Source organism: Armigeres subalbatus, chromosome 2 (assembly GCF_024139115.2).
Source record: "Armigeres subalbatus isolate Guangzhou_Male chromosome 2, GZ_Asu_2, whole genome shotgun sequence".
Classification (NCBI taxonomy): domain Eukaryota; kingdom Metazoa; phylum Arthropoda; class Insecta; order Diptera; family Culicidae; genus Armigeres; species Armigeres subalbatus.
This window is the reverse complement of record NC_085140.1, coordinates 193,154,090-193,179,430: the sequence shown is the minus strand read 5'-3', so window position 1 is coordinate 193,179,430 and position 25,341 is coordinate 193,154,090. Positions and strand designations below refer to the sequence as shown.

Below are 25,341 nucleotides of genomic sequence, written 5' to 3'. Positions count from 1 at the left end.
TTAGGATCACTGTACTTGCCTGTGAGCGCAGGCTGGAAGACACCTGCCCCAGGCACAGAACCGGGATGACTGATGAGCGGAGGCTGGATGGTCTGGACTGTGCTGGGAGGCTTCGGGGCTTCCATAGTGCTAGACGTTGTGCATCCCAGATGAAGAGAGAGCCCGTCAGTGCAGAAGGATCGATCGTGGGGGGCAATTGTTAATCGTAGGCTGTTAGGTAAGACATCATGTGTAGGGGCTGTGGATATAGAATAGTAAAGCACATGTGGAGATTGGACAAATCAAGCATCCGAAAGATATTCAATTTGCAAAAAAGAGAGCTAACCGCGGTGGAGGTTGGTACTCGGATTCTGATGGCTTTTCCGCAAACGTGACCTTTAAGTGGTCTTGTTGTGTAGGGGTTATCACGCCTATCTAGAGAGTTGGAGGTTGAGGGTTCGAGTCCCTCCAAGACACGTGGATTCTTTTTCGCAAATTTCATATCAATTTGTCCATTTCGAAACATATGCTGTGCATATGCACAGCCAAGATATTTAACAAAAAAATGGTTTTCGTACGGCCGAGTTGCCGAATAATATGCAATTAATTCTTAACCTGTTTTGACTTACCTGGTAGCACAGCTTGGAAGACCCCTACACCCGACCCATACACAGGACCGGGACGACTGATGAGCGAAGGCTGGAGGGTCTGGACTGTGATGGGGGGCTTCAGGGCTTCCACAGTGCTTGTTGATGTGCGTCGCAGATTCGTAGAAGAGTTGAATATGGCATGGTTTCAAGGCGTTCACAGGCGTACTGCTGATCCGTTTTTTGGGTTGGGCTCGAACGGACGGATGGAGATTCCTTCTAGCCAATACCATGGGTCGCTAACTTCATTCGTTGGAGATTTAGGCACAGTCACTTTGAAGGACACGAAAGATAAATCGTTGATATGCTTTCCACGAGGAACCAGCTTAGTCACTTTAACGACGAATGAACTGGAGTTAGATATATCCATTATGATTGAGAGAACAAGTATTGTTGAATTCGCTGTTATTCTGCTTAACGTCCACTCATGAACTGTTTGTATAGTGACGTGGTGAACTGGACCAAGACAGGCTTGTGGCGATATAGCACATATACGCTGATGCCATCCCCACCGGTTTCTGCAAAGGGCCCATCAGAAGGAAGAAGAAGAAATGCTTGAACACATCTTGATAACCACAACTCTTAGTGTACAGGTGTACTAGGCAAACTTTTTTATATTGCCAAAATACAAATTTTTACTGAATAAATAATAAGTTTACAACCTCTAGAATTCAAGATATTTAAAAAAAACATTCATTCTTGTATTACCACAATAATTGTTTACCCTGTGAATCAATATGGTCGAAACTTAGATGTGGTAAAATTCGAGCACTGGTCAAATTTTCAGCAAAACTGGCTCACACACGACCGAGATCTAGATCTCCAAAGTCGACAATCTATATAATAAAAATGAAATGGTCTGTGTTCGTATCCGCATAACCCGAAAACGGCTGGATGGATTTTCTCTATTCCTTCAGCAAATATGACCGTTATCGTTTCCGACGGGTTTATATGATATTTCCTCAGTTGAAAATCATTAGTGAAGTTGAGTAAATCGTGAAAAACTAAAATAAAGAATCGTATGGGAATTTCGAATGGGCAGTTCGCAAGGCGTATTTTCGCCTACTATGCAGGACAACGTCTGCCGGGTCAACTAGTTTTGTATAAAAACGGCAAGAGGGCTTTTTATTATGCAGGTCACTGTAATGTGTAACAGTGACTCTTTATATCATTTCAAATTCAATCTCGCTTCTGATAGTACTATTCTCGTACATTACACCGCTAGGCGTTCTTGTTTGCACGGATATGCTTACTTTTTTCCCAAATTCTTCTACATGCTCTGTCCGCTTCAAGAGAGCCAATATTTGATTGGAATAATTTGGGCTTTGGCGGTACATCATAGTTCAATTTGCATAAATTAAATCTCATGTCTAACGCCATAAATTATGAGAATGCCACCCGGATTGAGAATCCAGACGGCATCATCATGGTTCTGCTCGGTCGCCCAACTGGCGTAACACGATTTTGTCATAAGGGTAACTTTTTGATACAATGCAACTACTCTATTATTAGTTTCAGCTGGATATTTTTGATACATTACGCGAGGTTCCTAGATGTCTATAACATATCAATTAATTTTACTATCACTTTGTATGATTCCCGAGCCTATTCAAACATGATGGACCTATCCATACTTTTGAAAAAGAATAATGAATACTTTCCCATCATTAAACGTGTTCCATATTCGAAACCAATATGAAGCAACCATGCGAAGAAAATCTGCAGCGCTTAGTTTGTTTCGCAAATTTGTATGCGGGAACAAACAAAAGTCGAAATAAGTTTTGAGATCATTCATACCAGAATAGTTGCACATAGAATATCAGTAATAAGGCCACCGTTCTCACTGTTCGGAGCTACCTATAAAAAGAATTAATTTTCTGGATTCGGCATCAGTTTTAAAACATCACTTCAAGGAATCGAGTCTGCCATTAGCTTGCACTATGAACTGTAAATTGGTCGTACTTTCAGCACTTTTGTGCATAGGTAAGTTAGTCAAAAATTTTAATGTCCTAACACAATCCATACAAAGCATTTTTTTTCGCAGTGGCCGCCGATGTTAGTGAAATCCAAAGCCATCCCAAAGGGCGCGTTGTGTTGAAGTCCGTGCATCTGCGTCCCGCTGCCCACAAACACAAGCTAAAGGTCCGAGAAATAGATGGCGACGCCGATGCTCAACTGTTCGAAACGATTATCATCGAAGACGACGCCAAAGTAGAACAGGAACTGGCCCCGCTGCAACTGGTTGTGGCCCCTATAGAAGAATCGATCCAACCCATAGCATTCCAGCTGCACGAATCGCATCCAGACTTCCAAGGACCGTACCATTACGAGAAGCCGGTGATCGAAAATGATTACCTGGCGCCAAAACCCGACGGTGACTATTTGCCACCGCACGGTCCTCGAGATTCAAGCGATGGCGTGGCGAAGCGGAGCATCAAGCTGAAATTACGTGCTCGTCATTAGGTTTGATAGTGAATGGTGATTTCGATATGATGCATAGAAATTGTGTTCGGAAGTAACGGTTTACCCAAAGTAAGATAAAAAATAAACCAATGAATTTTGCAATCATGGATGCATACACATTTATTGTTTTTTTTACACAGAACAAAGCATTTATCCAAAAATCCTACATTTCTAATTCGCTCAAATTATTTTGTAAATTAAGAAAATTAATCACATAAGTGCTGCATGCTTATGATTTTGTCAATCTTTATAGACATTTGAGTTATCATATGCAACGTTGAGACTGTTCAATACAAAGCTTTTTTAACGGACGGACGGCTTCGGATGGTCATTTAGTATGAGCCTCAGTGCTTTTTTTATATGTAATGTATGATGTACTTGAGACTCTATATGTTTGCACAACTAAGAGCCAAAGAAACAATTATTGGTTGCTTTAAAAACATTTGAGTTTAAGAAAGTCTTAATTATGGCATCTGTAGCTGAATAAATTGATAGTTGAATCGTTATTTGTTCAAAACACACTAGCATTAAATGAAAAGCCTTTATTCAACAAATGCCTAGTGTTAAATTAAAAGCTGATTAAACCATTAGAAAAGCAAATAGTTTAAATTGAAAGCTGAGTAAAAAGTTTAAATTAAAAGCTGATTAAACCATTAGCAAACAAACAAAATGGCTTCTGTTCTACTATCCATCGATATTGTAAAAGCTTCTACAGATCATACTAACTCTTCTGATAAACTTTTACAAATGTGCTCAACAAGTTTTTTTTTATTAAGTTTAAATACCATTTACTAAGATTCAATCAAAATTAATTGCCTATTTTGTCGGTATTAGACACCCGACTTGGACATAAAATCATAATCTTGTAATCTTGTAATATCAACGCACCCTCTGACCATAGCCTATCTGCGTTTATTTAAATACCACTGCGCGATACATCTACCGGGCAACACGTCCGGTGTGCACTGCACTAAGATCTCCGTAGATGCAACCGGATGATGCCATAAAATAGTAATTTATGCACTTGCTTTTCTAATCTACGGAAATATTTAAATTTACTAATGATATTGATTATTCACGATGTATCTGAATATGTGACAAGTCAATTCATTCGTCGATCAGATTAGAACGAGCTCAGTGCAATTGAAATATAAACGCAATACTTATCTACAATTCACAAAGGATGTTGGGATTGTCATTGAAGTAATCACGTTGTGAACACAGACTTTCTGTATTGACGGTGGTTGTAGGTAGTATTAGTTATGAATACCACTGCTGATACCGGAACTATGAGATTTTCTTGAAGTAAATTCTTCATCATTGGTCGTCTGGAAAGAGGTAAATAAAAGAATTGGGCCGCTTTCACCCGCCGGCCCGCAAAACATTAGTAAGTAATTACTCTTACTACAAAGACAAAATTACAGATCTTATAATTCTGCCTGATTAATGGTTATCATACATGCATATCTGCTATTTAACTTAACTAAAAACATATCCTCAATACTTAATAAAACGATAATTGTATATAGTTTCTATTATTGTCCATATATACCTACTATTCAATCTAGGATTCCAAATCGGATAAATTAATTCAGTTCCTAACTAAAAGCTTATCCTCAACGCTTTGGCTGTCAATTATTATTATTTATTTAATCAGACTAAGGCCGAAGTGGCCTGTGCGGTATATAAGAGTCTTCTCCATTCGGCTCGGTCCATGGCTACACGTCGCCAACCACGCAGTCTACGGAGGGTCCGCAAGTCATCTTCCACCTGATCGATCCACCTTGCCCACTGCGCACCTCGCCTTCTTGTGCCCGTCGGATCGTTGTCGAGAACCATTTTCACCGGGTTACTGTCCGACATTCTGGCTACGTGCCCGGCCCATCGCAGTCGTCCGATTTTCGCGGTGTGAACGATGGATGGTTCTCACAACAGCTGATGCAATTCGTGGTTCATTCGCCTCCTCCACGTACCGTCCGCCATCTGCACCCCACCATAGATGGTGAGCAGCACTTTCCTTTCGAAAACTCCAAGTGCGCGTTGGTCCTCCACGAGCATCGTCCAGGTCTCGTGTCCGTAGAGGACTACCGGTCTAATTAGCGTTTTGTAGATTGTCAGTTTGGTACGGCGGCGAACTCTATTCGATCGGAGCGTCTTGCGGAGTCCAAAGTACGTACGATTTCCAGCCACTATGCGTCTCCGAATTTCTCTGCTGGTATCATTTTCGGCAGTCACCAGTGAGCCCAAGTACACAAATTCTTCTACCACCTTGATTTTGTCACCACCGATGCAAACTCGCGGTGGGTGGATCACATTGTCTTCTCTTGAACCTCTTCCTATCATGTACTTCGTCTTCGACGTGTTGATGACTAGTCCGATCCGCTTAGCTTCCCTCTTCAGTCTGATGTAGGTTTCCTCCATCTTCTCAAAGTTACGTGCCATAATATCTATGTCGTCGGCGAAACCAAATAGCTGGACGGACTTATTGAAAATTGTACCACTCGTGTTAATCCCTGCTCTTCGTATTACTCCTTCCAAAGCGATGTTGAATAGCAAACACAAAAGACCATCACCTTGCCGTAACCCTCTGCGGGTTTCGAAGGGACTCGAGAATGCCCCTGAAACTCGAACTACGCACATCACCCGATCCATCGTCGCTTTGATCAACCGTGTCAGTTTATCCGGAAAACCGTGTTCGTGCATTAGCTGCCATAGCTGGTCCCGATCGATTGTATCATATGCGGCTTTGAAGTCGATGAATAGATGATGTGTGGGCACGTTGTATTCGCGGCATTTCTGCAGTACTTGGCGAATGGCGAACACCTGGTCCGTGGTGGAGCGTTCGCCCATAAACCCGCCTGGTACTGCCCCACGAACTCCCTTGCAGTTGGTGCTAGTCGACGGCATAAAATTTGGGAGAGTACCTTGTAGGCGGCGTTCAGCAATGTGATTGCGCGGTAGTTGCTACAATCCAGCTTATCGCCCTTTTGTAGATGGGACACACGACACCTTCCATCCACTCCTGCGGCAAAACTTCCTCCTCCCAAATCTTGGTAATGACCCAGTGCAGCGCTCTAGCCAGTGCCTCACCACCGTGTTTAAATAGCTCTCCTGGTAGTTGGTCAACCCCAGGGGCTTTGTTGTTCTTCAGCCGGCCAATCTCCTCCTGGATTTCCTGGAGATCCGGAGCCGGTAGAATTATGTCCTGCGCGCGTTCTCCCAGGTCCATCACCATACCGCCATCTTCGTCTGCCACATCGCTATTCAGGTGTTCTTCGTAGTGCTGCCGCCACCTTTGGATCACCTCACGCTCGTTCGTAAGAAGGTTCCCGTTTATGTCCTTACACATATCAGGCTGTGGCACGTGGCCCTTACGTGAACGGTTTAACTTCTCATAGAACTTTCGTGTGTTATTAGCGCGGTACAGCTGCTCCGTTTCTTCACGGTCTCGATCTTCCTGCTGGCGCTTTTTCCTCCGGAAAATCGAGTTTTGTCTGTTCCGCGCCTGTTTATATCGTGCCTCGTTCGCCCTCGTGCGGTGTTGCAGCAATCTCGCCCATGCTGCATTCTTCTCTTCCACTAACTGCTCACATTCGCCGTCATACCAGTCGTTTCTCTGATCCGGGGCACCGTGCCAAGTGCAGCGGTTGCGGTGCTACCAATGGCGGATCGAATATCTCTCCAGCCATCTTCAAGAGACGCTGCGCCTAGCTGCTCTTCCGTTGGAAGTGCCACTTCCAGCTGCTGCGCGTATTCTTGGGCTAGTCTACCATCTTGTAGCCGCCCAATGTTAAGCCGCGGCGTCCGACTTCGACGCGTGTTGTACACCGTCGAGAGTTTTGAGCGCAGGCATGCTGCAACGAGGTAGTGGTCGGATTCAATATTCGCACTGCGGTAAGTGCGGACGTTCGTGATGTCGGAGAAGAATTTACCGTCGATTAGAACGTGGTCGATTTGGTTTTCCGTTTCTTGGTTAGGTGATCTCCATGTGGCCTTGTGGATATTTTTGCGGGGAAAGAAGGTGCTTCGGACTACCATTTCGCGAAGGCTGCGAAGTTTATGCATCGTTGGCCGTTGTCATTCGATACAGTGTGCAGACTATCCGGTCCGATGACCGGTCTATACATTTCCTCCCTTCCTACCTGTGCGTTCATGTCACCGATGACGATTTTGACGTCCCGCAGTGGGCATCCATCGTATGTCTGCTCCAGCTGTGCGTAGAACGCTTCTTTCTCGTCGTCAGGTCTCCCTTCGTGTGGGCAGTGCACGTTGATGATGCTATAGTTGAAGAAACGGCTTGGCACATCCTTGCGTTGATTGGCTGCCACCCAATCACGCGTTGGCGCATCTTACCCAGCACTATTAAGCCGGTTCCCAGCTCGTTGGTGGTGCCACAGCTTTGGTAGAAGGTAGCCGCTCGATGCCCGCTTTTCCACACTTTCTGTCCTGTCCAGCAAATCTCCTGCAGCGCCACGACGTCGACGTTGCGGGGATGTAATTCATCGTAGATCATCCTGTCGCAACCTGCGAAACCTAGCGACTTGCAATTCCATGTTCTAAGCTTCCAATCGTGATCCTGTATTCGTCGCCTAGGTCTTTGCCGATTATATCGAGTCGCATTATCTTTTATATTGTTCGTAATGATTGGTTTTCTAGGCGGCTTATTGGGCCAGCGCAAACCTCCTGTCTCGTCGGAGGGCCGTCGTGTCAGGGCTGTTTAGCGTCCCACCTAACACCAGGACTTGGGCTTGTGCGCTTTGAGCGGCACACGGTCGCTTTGGTGGGGCCTACTTGCGGATACATGCAGCTTTTTATAGAGGTTTAACATGGCCCACTGTCAAACCCCACCACATCCTAGGCAAGCCCCACAACTCGCAGATGGCCTGGGGAGGGATCGTCAAGCCCTTGGACATAGTCCCTGCTGCCCGTGAATAGGCTGTCAATAGTCTCCACAATATGAACCCTGAAGGTTATAACTTTGTTCAATCCTACATCTGTTTATATTAAAACTCAATCCTAACTGCCCCGAAACCGCTTTCAACACATAACTGCCCCGAGCACAGCCACTACATGCGACCCACAGGACCCCAATCCAATCAATGACGGCCTACACTATACCATTTCAACGCAGAGCTTACACCCTGGGCTGTGTGACGCTGAGAACATGCTCCTAACATTTGATGCCTAAAAAATAAAAATAATTAAACTAATTATTCAAAATTTTACATTTTTTATCGATCCCGGCTGACATTCGCGTTAAATAATGTGTTCCATGAGTGCTGATCACTCATGATAACGCACCGAATCGGGGAAAAATGCAATGTAACGCAGAGTTTAAACCCTCTCTTGCGCTAAGTAATGCTTTTTTTATATCTTTATTAAAGAGACTTTCAGCCCAAGGCTGGCTCGTCTCGTAAGTAATGCTGAAAACCTAACTTCTAGGAATTTGATTCGTAGAAACAATTATTTATTTGTTAATTCAGACTAAGGCCGAAGTGACCTGTGCGGTATATAAGAGCCTTCTCCATTCGGCTCGGTCCATGGCTACACGTCGCCAACCACGCAGTCTACGTAGGGTCCGCAAGCCATCTTCCACCTGATCGATCCACATTGCCCGCTGCACATCTCACCTTCTTGTGCCCGTCGGATCGTTGTCGAGAACCATTTCCACCGGGTTACTGTCCGACATTCTGGCTACGTGCCCGGCTCACAGCAGTCGTCCGATTTTCGAGGTGTGAACGATGGATGGTTCTCCCAGCAGCTCATGCAACTCGTGGTTCATTCACCTCCTCCACGTACCGTCCGCCATCTGCACCCCACCATAGATGGTACGCAGCACTTTCCTTTCGAAAACTCCAAGTGCGCGTTGGTCCTCCACGAGCATCGGCCAGGTCTCGTGTCCGTAGAGGACTACCGGTCTAATGAGCGTTTTGTAGATTGTCAGTTTGGTACGGCGGCGAACTCTATTCGATCGGAGCGTTTCGCTGGGTCCAATGTACGTACGATTTCCGGCTACTATGCGTCTCCAAATTTCTCTGCTGGTATCATTTTCGGCAGTCACCAGTGAGCCCACGTACACAAATTCTTCTACCCCCTCGATTTCGTTACCACCGATGCAAACTCGCGGTGGGTGGCTCACATTGTCTTCGTAGAAACAAATAATACTTAAATTGTTGCGTGGCAAAATAAGTTATAGTATTAGCTAATTTATTTAAACCTTGACTACCCCACATTATACTGGTCCGTTTGGAGTCAACCAGTGGCACTTGGTCTTAACATTCGTTTTCTTTTTAAATTCTACAACATTTCATCAAGCTTGCACCCCATATTAGTCATATGTACAACGAATGCTTGACTATGTATTACTATAATAAGTATAGTAAAAGACCAGAAGTCATCATGGGGCCAGCCACCACCACTTGGACATCAAATCATAATATTTCACATAATGTACATATTCACATCTGAGTATTCAGAACATTTACTTAAGCCGAATGTGAATAACAGCAATGAAGCACGCTTCTATTCAAACAAAACATATTGAGTCTTTATGTGATTTATTCAAAAAAGAAACGAATACAGAATAAATACTTTATATTATTGTTCACATTCCCTACATTACAGCTCTATATTTAATTTTAAACAATACGGACGTTAACGTCCCTGTCGATAACGGCAATTGGGTGGCGGACGTGTCTTAGAATCGCGGCTATTTAGGCTATTCGCGATAGCCAAGATCAGCGGTGTTTTCAACTGTAGCTGCTATGCCCCACCAAGGATGCCATTAAAACAGTACAACCAGTTGATCGACAGGCTTTCATCCGACCTAGTGGATCGGAAACCGTTCGTCATAGAGGGAGATTTTAGCACTTGGGCAGTGGAGTGAGGCAGCCGCTGCACCCTTCGCAGCGCTCAAGCATTACTTGAGATGCTTGCGAAGCTCGAAGCAGTGATAGGGTGATAGTCAATGATGGTTCCGCTAGCACGTTCAGAAGGAACGGGTCGAGTCATGGATTGACGTAACATTTGTCAGTCCTGGTGTGGCACCAGACTTGGACTGGAGGGTTGATAAAGGTTACACTCATAGTGATCATCTGGCAATTTGCTTTAAGATGGGGGTGGGTGGAAGACCAATCAGTTCCATAGCGAAGTTTTCACCGCGGCCCTGGGATTGAAGGCCAACACTGACTGTCTAAGCGGGGATACGCTGGTAGCTGGTCGGGGTTCTGCCAAAACGCACCAAGTGGCTTATTGATTGACTTGTAATATTTTTATCGTAAAAGTAAGAGGGAAATCTTTTCATATCAATTCATCTACACATTTGTTGTTATGGAGTAGTAGGGTAGGGTAGTTATGGGGTAGTAGGAAATCAAAAACCATTTTTAATCAATTAAATCTGCTAAGCGACAGTTTAGGCAGAAAAATGTGGATTTTTTGTTGGCGCTCAGTGCGATTTGGCAGAACCCCGACCAGCTGTCCTATCAAGCGCGTGCGATGCCACCATGCCGAGGAAAGCCCTGCTGAGAAATGGCAGACGCCCGGTATATTGGTGGTGTGCCGAGGTTGTAAATCTTCGATCAGCCTGCCTTAAGGCTAGACGAAGGAGACAACATGTCCGCACCAAGGAGGCAAGAGCGGACCGTCGTGAAGTGTTTCGTGCTGCGAAATTGATTCTCAACAAGGCCATTAAGAGCAGTAAGAGAGCGTGTTTCGACGTCGACGACTTGTGCAAGGAAGCCAAAGCGAGTCCGTGAAGTATCTCCAAGACCTAACGGGGCTCTTCAACCTTCGAGCGGTCCCCGGATAGGTTGGCGAGAATTATCGATGTACTCTTTACGTTCCGTCCCACACATAGTCTTATGTACTGTACGTCGTTTTTGATGCGGTCCGGTGATGACCGAAGATTTACTCGCGGTGGCTAATTTCCTGGTATCAAACAATGCTCCTGGGCCTGATGCAGTTCCGAACACCGCTCTCAAGGCAGCAATCTTAGCGAACCCGAACATGCTCAGGCTAGCTATGCAGAGATGCCTCGATGAGTGTAGTTTTCCCGATAGATAGAAAAGGCAGAAGTTGGTTCTGTTACCGAAGGTCGGGAAGCTGTCGGGCAACCCCTCGACGTACAGACCAATCAGTCTAATTGACACGATGGCCAAGAAATCAGTTCGGTTTTCGCAAGAGTAAGTCCAAATTGGACGCTATCAACTCGGTGGTAAAGACTGCCGAGATAGCGATCCAACAGAAAAGGCAGGTATTCGATACTGTGCGTTAGTGACAGATGTGAAGAACGCATTCAACAGCGCAAGACGGGATGCCATCGCGCTCTTGTTACACCGGTTTAGCCTGCCAGTGGGCCTGTACCGGATTTTGGAAAGCTATTCCCACGAGACCGATGCCGGTCAGAAAAGCGTTCCTATTACCGCAGGAGTCCCGCAAGGTTCAATACTGGGGCCGGTATTATGGAACCTTGTGTACGACGGGTCCCTGAAACTAAATTTCTTCTCTGGTGTTAAGATCGTCGGCTTCGCCGATGACATAACCTTGGAGGTCTACGGGGAGTCAATTTCTGAGATAGAACTGAACGCAGCACTCGCGATCTGCGGATTGAATGAGCGCTAGAGGCCTGCAGCTCGCTCAATATTAGACGGAGGTGGTTATCGTCAACAACCGCAAGTCGGTTCAACATGCAGTGATTCATGTGGGTGAAGTCCCGATCAAAGCGGAGTATGAAGCTCCTTGTCGACTACACAGCAAAAAAAATGTTAATATCCCATGACGTAACATTGGTCAATGTACTTAAAAAACCTATGTAATTGCCGATTTGATGTATTTTCAAGTCAATTCGATGTTTTATTACATAACTGAACGTAAAATTTAACGGAGAAAAATATTTTTTCGGCTGCACGCAAAGTACGTAACATTACCTCTATAAATCGGTAATTTCTTACACATAAAATGATGCACATCATGCCAGTTGGAAAAGAAGCGTAATATTACATACTTATGTTGTATATTATGTTAAATCAACGTGAAATTGCAGAACATTGCAGGAATCGCACTCAAACCCGCCACTCGAAACGAACTGTCAGTCAGAAGAAAAATTTTCTTGTTGCTGGTTGACGAACATGTCGATGCGTGGAGAAAAACTTGTTGTGCGAAGCATGAAGCTTAAACAAAGTGCGTTTTAAGTGTTCAATAAATATAAAGCATGGAGTTTAAATATAATTACGGAAATCGAGTGTTTGTTAAGTTCAGAATGAATTAAATTAGATTCAAGATGAAAGGTAAGTTTCCGATCGGCAGGAGGTTTATTGCAATGTTAAAATGTTATTGTTACAGTGATCGCTGAATTTCACGAACAAGTGTCCAGCCAACGAGTATTCCGGAGTTTATCGTGTCAGTGTTCAATTTTCGGTGTTTTCGGCCCTAAGCAAAACGGTGGAGGAGTGCAGTGGTGCGACTGAACAGCTGCTAGCAGGAAATGGGAAACTCCTACGCTACCCGGTAAAACAACGAAAAAGTGATTATTCCTAATACAGACCCCATTCGATTTTGGCAACATTTTTTTAAAATTTTGAAACCACTTGTGAGCCGCGTAAGGTGCCTGCCAGAGTAGACGCGTCTACGTGACGCTGCGCGAAAACTGCACGCAAAGGAGCAACAGTCAATAATAAGGAGCTGTCAAATCGCATGGACGCTTCGCTTCGAACTTCGCGTCTACTCTGGCCGCACCCTAAATCTCATAATTTTCGTAAGCAAAACGAGTTAGAGCACTGAACCGACATAAAAACAAAATCATGGAAAAAATTATAAAAAACATATTTTTTTTTAATTTTTAATTTTCAATTTTTAATTTTCAATTTTTAATTTTAAATTTCTATCTTTAATTTTTATTTTCCATTTTAAAATTTGTAATTTTCAATTTTTATTTTGAAGTTTTAAATTGAATTTTTTTAATTTTTAGGTTTTGAATTAAAAATTTTAATTTTTAGGTTTTGAAATAAAAATTTAAATTTTTAATTTTGAATTCTTAATTTTTTATTTTTGATTTTTAATATTAATTTTGAATTCTGAATTTATAATTTATAATTTTTAATTTTTTTTTCTTTGTTTAATATTTTGGCTGTGCATATGCACAGAACATGTTTCGAAATGGACAAATTGATATGAAATTTGCGAAAAAGAAGTAGGTAGGAGTAGAAGGTTGAGGGTTCGAGTCCTTCCAACACACTTAATTTATTTTAACGGGCTCGGTAAACGAATTACCGATTTCTCAACAGCTGAGCTCTCGGCAGTCCGCTCAGGGTCTGTCTCATTTGAAGAATTAAACTTAAAAGTGACAGTTCGAAAATTAAAAAATCACCCCGTTATAAGAATGGCTGGTGCTACCCAGCAATTCCAATAGGACATCGATGGAAAATGATTCGATATCTGTCAAAAGTAATCTTGCTCTGCGAGCAGGGTTATTTGGTAATTATTGAAATGTCACTTTTAAGTTTAATTTCAGTTTAATTATCCAATTGAGACAGATCCTCAGTAAAAAGTTTAACAATTTACCGAGTCCTCGGTTCGCACTCTCGATGACTAAATGTCAAATTTTACTGAGATAATCTGTAAAAACTACTGATTACTCAGTAAAAAAATACTGAATAATTTGTAAAAAGAATACAGACCACAGTAATAAGTGATATTTCAATGATAAGAAAAATAAAAGAAAAACGTGTTTGTTCGAAATATGTTTATTTTTAAGAAAAATAATTTCCGTAGTGATTTTAAACAACCGACTGAGCCGGTGATAATTATTCTCAATATATTCTGATGTACTCATCAATAACTCTGGACACAATGGAACGTAAAGGCAACAATAACGACATGATTTGAGAATTGGCCCTTATGCACGTAAAAAAATTTAATGTTGTTTATTATTAATATTTCTAATACTTTTTTGCCAAAGCAGGCGCTTAATGACATGTATAAGATAAAACTTATACATCGCATTAGTAACATACATTCGGAAACTTATACTTTTCATTAACTTGTGAATGTTATTAGCTTTTTGATATGGGATCATTCATTAGGTGGCATAATGAAGAGTATAAGTATTTTCGAATGGTTTTTTGCCATAACATATAAGGTTATTTTTTTAGGTGTGTATTCCAGGCCAAATCATGTTGTTCCCGTCACTGTTCCGATCCGTTGCATTCGGTGCTTGATCCGATGGGTACAACGGTGCCGCATCGAGTAATGTCGACCGAACAGAAGGAAGATCAGTTGCAGACCATCCGTAGACGTGTTTGGCGACGAGCTGCAAGCATATCGGCTTCCTCTGACCTTGATACGTGGGTGGATCAAACTTAACGAATGTGGCAATCTTCCTGAAAATTCAAGTAATAGTTTTGTATTTTGTTTGATCACTTTTACTTACCGAAATATCTGTTAACAAACAAATATTGATTTGCACAGTGCACAAACTACAAGTTCAAAACCCCGAAAAAGTTTAACACACAATATGGCGCCACTTCCAGCGTCACAACTCGTGGAAGTCTACTGGGACCTGAACTCGGTAAAAGTATTACCGTAAGCTCAGCAAAGTATATTCTTTTTACTGATTTCTCGGTATTTATTTTTGACAGCCACAAGCAGATTTTGTTGAACAGAGCAACTCGGTTATCTCTTTTACCGATATCCTGTAAATTGTATTACATTGCTGACAAGTCGGTATAATGTAATACAAAAATCAGTAAATTCTTCTAAATTAACTGACCTCTCGGTTCGAATTTAAAATTACCGGGCAAAATCGGTAAAAAATTTTACCGAGACGAAATTCTTGATTTGAGTGTGAAGACACGTGGATTCATTTTCGCAAATTACATATCTAGACCAACATTTGAAAAGGGCGTAACAGCCAAAATTTATTCCTTCTGATTCTTCGTCTACATATATAGCTTTATATGTAGACGAGGAATCAGAAGGAATAAATTTTGGCTGTTACGCCCTTTTCAAATGTTGGTCTAGATATCAATTTGTCCATTTCGAAACATGTGCTGTGCACATGCACAGCCATATATTTAACAAAAAAATGGTTTTCGTACGGCCGAGTTGCCGAATAATATGCAATTAATTTTGATTTTTAATTCTCAATTTTTTATTTTTTATTATTAATTTTAATTTTTTAATTTTTAATTTTTAATTTTTAATTTTCAATTTTTAATTTTTAATTTTTAATTTTTAATTTTTAATTTTTAATTTTTAATTTTTATTTTTTAATTTTTAATTTTTTATTTTTTATTTTTATAATTTATAATAGACATGTGCGCCAATTGATTTTTTCCCGGGACGGTGTGATAGATCGTTCTCAGCCTGCGGCTGCGGCGTGACGGCGTCACGCCGTTGCTGATCGGCGGCGGCGTGGGTAGGCGTGAACCAGTTTCAAGCGCCAAAACTTCCGCCAGATTTTTCAATAGTTCCTAAATCAATTCTCAGGAAGTTCCACCACAAGTTTGTAAGGAAGTTCTTCAATAAGTTCATTAGATAGTTCATCTCGAAATTCCTCTGGACAATCCTCCAGGAATTCCTCCAGAAGTTCCTCTAGCAATTCCTCCGGAATTTCTTCCAGGAGTTCTTCCGAAAGTTTCTCTAGCAATTCTCCGTTAATTCCTCCAGAAGATCCTTCAGGAATCTCCCCGGAAGTTCCTCCAGGTATTCCACCTCAATTTGTATCCAAGAATTGCTTCGGAAGTTTCTCCAGCAATTCTCTGAAAGATCCTCCAGAAGTTCTTTTAGGAATTCGTCCGGAAGTTCCTCCAGGAATTCCTCCGTAAGTTCCTCCAAGAATTCCTCCGGAAGTTCCTCCAGGGATTCCTCCGGAAGTTCCATCAGGAATTCCTCCGGAAGTTCCTCCAGGAATTCCTCCGGAAGTTCCTCCAGGAATTCCTCCGGAAGTTCCTCAAGGAATTCCTTGGGAAGTTCCTCCAGGAATTCCTCCGAAAGTTCCTCCAGGAATTCCTCCGGAAGTTGCTCCAGGAATTCCTCCGGAAGTTCCTCCAGGAATTCCTCCGGAAGTTCCTCCAGGAATTCCTCCGGAAGTTCCTCCAGGAATTCCTCCGGAAGTTCCTCCAGGAATTCCTCCGGAAGTTCCTCCAGGAATTCCTCCGGAAGTTCCTCCAGGAATTCCTCCGGAAGTTCCTCCAGGAATTCCTCCGGAAGTTCCTCCAGGAATTCCTCCGGAAGTTCCTCCAGGAATTCCTCCGGAAGTTCCTCCAGGAATTCCTCCGGAAGTTCCTCCAGGAATTCCTCCGGAAGTTCCTCCAGGAATTCCTCCGGAAGTTCCTCCAGGAATTCCTCCGGAAGTTCCTCCAGGAATTCCTCCGGAAGTTCCTCCAGGAATTCCTCCGGAAGTTCCTCCAGGAATTCCTCCGGAAGTTCCTCCAGGAATTCCTCCGGGAGTTCCTCCAGGAATTCCTCCGGAAGTTCCGCCAGGAATTCCTCCGGAAGTTCCGCCAGGAATTCCTCCGGAAGTTCCTCCAGGAATTCCTCCGGAAGTTCCTCCAGGAATTCCTCCGGAAGTTCCTCCAGGAATTCCTCCGGAAGTTCCTCCAGGAATTCCTCCGGAAGTTCCTCCAGGAATTCCTCCGGAAGTTCCTCCAGGAATTCCTCCGGAAGTTCCTCCAGCGATTCCTCCGCGAGTTCCTCCAGGAATTCCTCCGGAAGTTCCTCCAGGAATTCCTCCGGAAGTTCCTCCAGGAATTCCTCCGGAAGTTCCTCCAGGAATTCCTCCGGAAGTTCCTCCAGGAATTCCTCCGGAAGTTCCTCCAGGAATTCCTCCGGAAGTTCCTCCAGGAATTCCTCCGGAAGTTCCTCCAGGAATTCCTCCGGAAGTTCCTCCAGGAATTCCTCCGGAAGTTCCTCCAGGAATTCCTCCAGGAATTCCTTCAGGAATTCCTCCAGGAATTCCTCCGGAAGTTCCTCCAGGAATTCCTCCGGAAGTTCCTCCAGGAATTCCTCCGGAAGTTCCTCCAGGAATTCCTCCGGAAGTTCCTCCAGGAATTCCTCCGGAAGTTCCTCCAGGAATTCCTCCGGAAGTTCCTCCAGGAATTCCTCCGGAAGTTCCTCCAGGAATTCCTCCGGAAGTTCCTCGAGGAATTCCTGAAGGATCTTCCGGAGGAATTGCAGAAGGAACTTCCGGAGGAATTCCTGAAGGAACTTCCGGAGGAATTCCTGAAGGAACCTCCGGAGGAATTCCTGAAGGAACCTCCGGAGGAATTCCTGAAGGAACTTCCGGAGGAATTCCTGAAGGAACTTCCGGAGGAATTCCTGAAGCAATTTCCGGAGGAATTCCTGAAGGAACTCCCAAAGGAATCCTGAAGGAACTTTCGGAGGAATTCCTGAAGGATCTTTCGGAGGAATTCCTGAAGGTACTTCTGGAGGGATTCCTAGAGGAACTTCCGGAAGGATTCATGAAGGAACTTCCAGAGGAATTCCTGAAGTAACTTCCGGAGGAATTCCAGTAGGATTTACGGATGGAATTCCTGAAGTACTTTCCTAAGGAATTCCTGCAGGAACTTTCAGAGGAATTCCTGAAGGATCTTCCGGAGGAATACCTGGAGGAACATCCGGAGGAATTCCTGAAGGTACATCCGGAGGAATACCTGGAGGAACTTTCGGAGGAATTCCTGACGGGTCTTCCAAAGGAGTTCCTGAAGGATTCCTGAAGAAACTTCCATAGGAATTCCTGGAGGAACTTCCGGAGGAATTTCTGAAGGATCTTCCGGAGGAATTCCTGAAGGATCTTCCAGAGAAATTCCTGAAGGATCTTCCGGTGGAAATTCTGAAGGATCTTCCGGAGGAATTCCTAAAGGATCTTCCGGAGGAATATCTTGAGCAACTTCCGTAGGAATTCCTGAAGGAACTTCCGGAGGAAATCCTGGAGGAACTTCCGGAGGAATTCCTGACGGATCTTCCAGAGGATTTCCTGAAGGGTCTTCCAGGTAAATTCCTGAAAAATCTTTTGGAGAAATTCCTGAAGGAACTTCCGGAGGAATTCCTGAAGGTTGTTCTAGAGGAATTCCTGGAAGTTGTTCCTGAGGAATTCCTGGAGGAACTTCCGGAGAAATTCCCGGAGGAATTTCCGGAGGGATTCCTGGAGGAACTTCCGGAGGGATTCCTGAAGGAATTTCCGGAGGTATTTTTGGAGGAACTTCTGGAGGGATTCCTGTAAGAAGGGATTTCTGGAGGAACTTCCGGAGGACTCCCTGGAGGAACTTCCGGAGGAATTCCTGGAGGAACTTCCGGAGGAATTCCTGGAGGAACTTCCGGAGGAATTCCTGGAGGAACTTCCGGAGGAATTTCTGGAGGAACTTCCGGAGGAATTTCTGGAGGAACTTCCGGAGGAATTTCTGGAGGAACTTCCGGAGGAATTTCTGGAGGAACTTCCAGAGGAATTCCTGGAGGAACTTCCGGAGGAATTCCTGGAGGAACTTCCGGAGGAATTCCTGGAGGAACTTCCGGAGGAATTCCTGGAGGAACTTCCGGAGGAATTCCTGGAGGAACTTCCGGAGGAATTCTTGCAGGAACTTCCGGAGGAATTCCTGGAGGAACTTCCGGAGGAATTTCTGGAAGAACTTCCGTATGAATTTCTGGGGGAACTTCCGGAGGAATTTCTGGAGGAACTTCCGGAACAATTCTCGTTGAAACTTCCGAAGGAATTCCTGGAAATATTCTTAGATTAATTTTCAATGCCTGAATCATGTTCACGTCGAGCCACCAAAAATAAAAATTAAAGGAATGAAAATTGAAAATAAGAAGTTAGGGAACATCCATGAATAACGTAACGCTTAGAGATGGGAGGGGGGTTTGCCAGAATTTTGACAATCCATACCAAATTCTCAGATGTTTCATACAAAATTGTGACTAATGGGAGGGTGTTGAAAATGGGCAATTTTAGCGTTACGTAATTAATGAATCTTCCTAAATGAATTGGTATATTTAAAATTGGAATTCAATATAAAAATACCAACCTAAAATTAAAATGTTCATATTTGAAATCGAAACTACAATTTAGAATTGATAATTTATTTGATTGATTGATTGGTTTTAATTGATTTAAAACTAAAAGTATCATGCTTAAAATCAAAATAAAAAATTGAGTAAATGTATAAATTATTATTTGTAGAAACAAAAAATGTGTCAAAAATAAATAAAATGTAAAATTGTATCCTCTGAAAATATATTTTCCAGCATGAAAGAAATAATCCGAATTCCCATAATCCTGCTTCCGGAAGCGAGATTCATCCTATCCGGTTTTTACGTCGTTTATTCAATTACGTCGAAAATATTACGTCGAAATTGTATTACATTGTTTTAATTTGAGAACGAAGTATCAAGTACGTCAACTTTTTACTACGTCATACAGATGTAATAAAACATCTTATTTACGACGGGGATGATGTGCATCAAATCTGATGTGATATTACTTTTTATTTTTTACTGTGTATGCGTGTAAAAGGGGGTTGACAACTATTACGGCATTATCGAGGATGATGTCCAACAATTCCAAGGTGTGCGCCAGTAAACGTAGGCTACAGGCAGGCGTTGCCGTATTTATTCTTAGTGGGCCCATCCTGGAAGAGAGCACTGCACACTGGTTCAGGAGTCCCCAAAACGTGCGTTTTTTAGTTTTCGACCTGAAAACTACATTTTAGAGTCATGATGTCTTCAGAAGAGTTGAAGGATGTTTCTTGGGCTTTCTTTTGATAAGAAAATATCAATGATCTATCCACCTTGAAGGGCGGTATAAAATAAAAAAAATTACGCAGATGTACAAAAGCAGTGGTTGTTCTCTGCAATGTTGTAAAGAATGTGAATTGGAACATCTTTTCTGAAGACACAATATTGGACAAACAGTTTTGTAAGGAATTAGAGCACGTTTTGTATGAATGACCCCCAAAAATCATATTTTGAGCATAACTTTTTTGGAAATGATTTTAGCACTATGGTTTATTCTAGAAAGTTGTGAATAATGACAAAAAACATGTTTGTCTAGAAGACTACTTTGATCTATCTTGAAACCTGTCAAAGTTATTAAGGAATCTTTAGAAAAAATAGTCAATTTTTACATCAACACACCATGAAAAGCGGCAAGAGGCGGCAAGCCACCATCTGAAAGATTCGGTTTTAAGCTACCGAATGCACAATGTTTTGTTTTGTTCCGTCGTGTTCCACTATTGTTTTGAATCAACTTAAAATAGTCCATAATGTACGTTTTTCAGTACAACTGTTACGTAAACAATGAATTATTGGCAGTGGCTGATTTTCTACCCGCCGCTGCCACATCCAGGCGCTATCGTATATGCGCAAATAGCCAGCATGAGTTAACCACCAGAAATTTGTATGGCGAAAGGCATCTAAGGCGTGATTTCTCAAAAGTAGGAACTTTTCACGAAAAACTATTTGGTACCAGTTGTGTAGGAAGGTGTTCGCTACTACGCCACTACTATTTTTTTTTTCGATGAAGGTGCTTAATTTTGAGAAATCGAATCTTAGATACCTTTCGCCATATTGATTTCGGAAAGTTAACTCTTAGTGTGCCGCTGTAAGCACGCTCAAAGCAGGCGATTCATTAAAAAGTGGCTAACATGATTAGTTATTTTATGCATGGTTACAATCTCGATAAATGACAGCCATTCGTCTTAAATGTGGCTGTTTCGTCTTGATGGAGATTGTTACTATGCAATAAATAACCAATCATGTTAGCCACTTTTTAATTGTTTACATAACAGTTGTACTGAAAAACGTACATTAAGGACTATTTTAAGTTGATTCAAAACAATAGTAGAACACAACGGAACAAAACAAAACATTGTGCATTCGGTAGCTTAAAACCGAATCTTTCAGATGGTGGCTGTTTGGCTTGCCGCCTCTTGCCGCTTTTCATGGTGTGTTGATGTAAAAATTGACTATTTTTTCTAAAGATTCCTTAATAACTTTGACAAGTTTCAAGATAGATCAAAGTAGTCTTCTAGACAAACATGTTTTTTTTTCATTATGCACAACTTTCTAGAATAAACCATAGTGCTATAATCATTTTCAAAACAGTTATGCTCAAAATATGATTTTTGGGGGTCATTCATACAAAACGTGCTCTAATTCCTTACAAAACCGTTTGTCCAATATTGTGTCTTCAGAAAAGATGTTCTAATTCACATTCTTTATAACATTGCAGAGAACAACCACTGCTTTTGTACATCTGCGTAAATTTTTATTCCATACCGCCCTTCAAGGTGGATAGATCATTGATATTTTCTTATCAAAAGAAAGCCCAAGAAATATCCTTCAACTCTTCTGAAGACATCATGACTCTAAAATGTAGTTTTCAGGTCGAAAACCAAAAAACGCACGTTTTGGGGGCTTCTGAACCAGTGTGCACTGGGGGTAACCAGATACCTGCGGAAGCTGGAGAGCACGTACTGCTTGATGTGTCTCAGAGTAATATCTGCCTACCGCACGATATCACACGATGCAGCCTGCGCAATAGAGCGTACCAGGGTGGCACCTTTCCACTTACTCCGAAAGGTAGTCAGTTCGTTATTGGTTCCTGAGTTCATGGAACAGGACTATATATAGGTATATATTTTTTATGTCTTTATTATCGAGCTTTCAGCCCAAGGCGAACAGGACTAATAATCTGTTACCAATTTGAGAAGGGCTGCGAAATGGTGAGTTGACATCCGGGAAGGGGCGCCTAACATAGCTCTGGTCCTCACAAGTTCCAATACTCACGCTTGCACGGGTCTTCCGATGACAATTGACCGCCAGCTAAGGGTTGCGTACTTAGCTGGTAGTGCAGCCTGGGCACTGTTGTCCTTCTGACATCAGCTAGAGTGAGAGGGTGCGTCCAGTGGGGTCTGCCTAGGATGTGGTGGGGTTCGACAGTGGGCTCTGTTAAACTCCTATAAAAAGCTGCATGTGTTCCCAAGCAGGCCCTATAAAAGCGACCGTGTGCCGCTCAAAGCGCACTAGCCTAGTCCTGGTGTTGGGTGGGACTTTAAACAAATTTGACCCGACTGACCGAGCGTCTGTTCACCAAGGAGGTGCGGCTCCAACAGCGTCTGTTCTGGCATCCAGCGGCTGAGTATGAAATGCTATTCCCCGGAAGCTATACCTAAGATGGCAGCCCCATCCCGGTGGATAGGGAACCTTGGGCCAACAGCCTACTGTTCCCGAAACATCAATTTGTTCGAGAATCCGATAATGAAAGAATACGGACTGATTTTACGGCGACGACTCTTAGCGCGAAACAACGGACACGAATAGGAACATGGAACGTTTTAACCCTAGCCCAGCAGGGTAAATTGGCACAACTTGCCAATGAGGCACGCCGCATGAAGCTTGAGATCCTGGGACTGAGTGAAGTCCGTTGGCCAAACTTTGGAGAACACAGAACGCCGTCGGGACAAGTTCTGCTATACTCTGGTTTACGAGGTGAACACTAGAGTGATTCAAATTTTGACTTTTTTGCTCCCCGATGCTTAAACGATTGCATTTACTGTTTTAATAATCCTCCTAAATTTTTAGCAATTTTGGACGTAATTTGACTGTGCACACGTCATTTGAAGTTTGTATGGAAATTACTGTGAAAACTGACCCTTATGTGGAAGACCGTTCTGTGAGGTGGCCCATGAACTATTTAAATATTATCAACACATTGCCTACACAGAATACTTCTCAAGCTGAAAGGCAGTTGTTGTTGCGAAGCGATTTCTCATTTGGAAGCAAAGTTATGAAGAAAACAAAAATGCTCATTATTGATATTGATGTTATTCTTTTACGTGTTAAATTGAATTTCCCACGATTCAGTATTTCCTTAATAACTTTTCTTGTGAGCATCAAATCGTTTCGCAACAAAGACGACCTGTTTCCTTGTAAAATTTCTTATGTTGCCGATGTACTCATATGTTGTTAGAGCTTAAAGGGAAGCGTTGGGGAACGGTTTTCCATGAAAGTTACTGTTTTCATAGCAATTTTCATACAAACTTCAAACCGCGCGTGCTCATTCAATTTACACCCAAATTAGCTAAAAATTTAGGTGGGTTAATAAAAAGGCAAATGCAATCGTTTAAGCATCGGGGGGCAAAAAAGTCAAAATTTGAATCACTCTAGTGAACACGCTCCCCGGCATCACGGAGTTGGCTTCCTACTAAGCGCTCAGGCACACTCTGCGCTTATGAAGTGGGAACCTATAATTAAACGGATAATCGTTGCCAGATTTAGAACACGGGTCCGAAACCTTACTATAATCCAATGTTATGCGCCAACCGATGCTTCCGATCTGCAAGACAAAGAGAACTTCTACAGTCAACTCAATGCCGTCGTAGATAGAATTCCGAAGGGTGATATCAAAATCTGTTTGGGCGACTTCAATGCGAAGATCGGATCCGACAACTCGAACCATGAGCGCATTATGGGACGCCATGGTCTCGGTGAAATGAGCGAAAACGGAGAGCTGTTAGCAGAATTTTGTGGTAATAACGACATGGTGATCGGGGGATCGCTCTTCCCACATCGACCGGTTCACAAGGTCACGTGGGTCTCCATCACTGCTCCATCACTGCTAGAGATTCAAACAGCCATCCAAAGCATGAAATCGAATAAAGCCCCAGGGGTCGACCGCATATCAGCAGAGATGCTCAAAGCTGACCCCATGACATCCGCTCAACTACTGCATCGTTTATTTCGTAATATCTGGGACACCGCAACTTTCCCGGTCGACTGGATGCAAGGTATCTTAGTGAAGGTGCCCAAAAAGGCTGACCTGACTGTATGCGATAACTGGCGAGGCATTATGTTGCTGTGTACCGTTCTCAAAGTTCTGTGCAAAATTATCCTAGCCCGGATTCAGGAGAAGATCGATGCGACTCTCCGGCGGCAGCAAGCCGGATTCCGTGCCGGAAGATCCTGTGTGGACCATATTGTCACGCTCCGCATCATTCTGAAGCAGATCAACGAATTCCAAGAGTCCCTTTACTTGGTATTCATTGACTACAAAAAAGCTTTCGACCGTCTCAATCACGAGAATATGTGGGGCGCCCTGAGACGCAAGGGAGTTCCTGAGAAAATCATCGGTAGTACGAGGCCTTCTCGTGTAGAGTGCTGCACAATGGGGTCTTGTCCGACCCTATCCGGGTCGTAGCTGGTGTGAGGCAAGGATGTATTCTATCACCGTTACTGTTTCTCATCGTAATGGACGAGATTCTGGTAGATGCGATTGACCGTGAACCAAACCGCGGGCTGTTATGGCAGCCTATAACCATGGAGCACCTAAATGACTTCGAATTGGCGGATGATGTTGCACTCCTCGCGGAACGGCGCTCTGATATGCAGAGTAAGCTTAACGACCTTGCGGAGCGCTCCTCTTCGGCAGGTTTAGTCATCAACGTCAACAAAACCAAATCGTTGGATGTAAACACGGTGACTCCTTCCAGTTTCACAGTAGCCGGGCAACCAGTGGAGAATGTTGAAAGCTTCCAATATCTTGGTAGCCAAATGGCGTCAGACGGCGGTACCAAGATCGACATAGGCGCACGGATCAAGAAAGCAAGGTCTGCCTTTGCGAGTTTAAGAAATATCTGGAAAAACAGGCAGATAAGTGTACGCACCAAAATACGAATTTTCAACTCTAACGTGAAATCTGTGCTGTTATACGCTAGCGAAACATGGTGTGTATCAGTGGAGAACACTCAACGGCTGCAGGTGTTCATTAACAGATTCCTGCGGTATATAATTCGGGCCTGGTGACCTCACAACTGGATCTCAAACAACGAGCTCCATCGTCGTTGTCACCAGAGGCCGATAGCAACAGAAATTCGGGATCGGAAGCGGGGCTGGGTCGGCCACACTCTACGTAGGGGCGGAAACGAAATCTGTAAACAAGCATTAGACTGGAACCCAGCGGGACATCGCAGCAGAGGCAGACCCAGAGGCTCATGGCGGCGAAGCCTCAATAAAGAAATAAAAGAAGTCGACCGAAATCTAACCTGGCAACAGGTTAAAGCGATAGCCGGGCAACGCTCAGGATGGAGATCTTTCAAGTCGACTCTTTGCACCACCGGAGGTGTATAGGATCCATAAGTTAGTAATTTGAGATTAAGTACGGACGCTGCAGAACCTAATTCCGATAATTTTCCGCCCCTTGATCTTAAACAGATTTAAACATCTTAAACTCGTTTTCAGATTGAAAGGCTAGTACTTTTCGGAC

General features: G+C 43.2%; 1 protein-coding gene across 1 annotated transcript; it reads left to right on the top strand.

Annotated features, from left to right (window-relative positions):
- The first annotated feature begins 2,360 nt into the window (after window positions 1–2,360).
- On the top strand, window positions 2,361–3,206 carry LOC134215675 (uncharacterized). The gene is made up of 2 exons (XM_062694809.1): window positions 2,361–2,609; window positions 2,671–3,206. Exons 1-2 carry the CDS (start codon window positions 2,567–2,569, stop codon window positions 3,087–3,089), a joined length of 462 nt encoding a protein of 153 aa, XP_062550793.1. The 5' UTR covers window positions 2,361–2,566; the 3' UTR covers window positions 3,090–3,206.
- The last annotated feature ends 22,135 nt before the right edge of the window (window positions 3,207–25,341 follow it).

Excerpts from the sequence above, each read along its gene's own strand:
- LOC134215675 (XM_062694809.1), top strand. The coding sequence starts at position 2,567 with ATGAACTGTAAATTGGTCGTACTTTCAGCACTTTTGTGCATAG. Across the intron at positions 2,610-2,670 it reads TTCAGCACTTTTGTGCATAG|TGGCCGCCGATGTTAGTGAA; the intron begins GTAAGTTAGTCA and ends TTTTTTTCGCAG.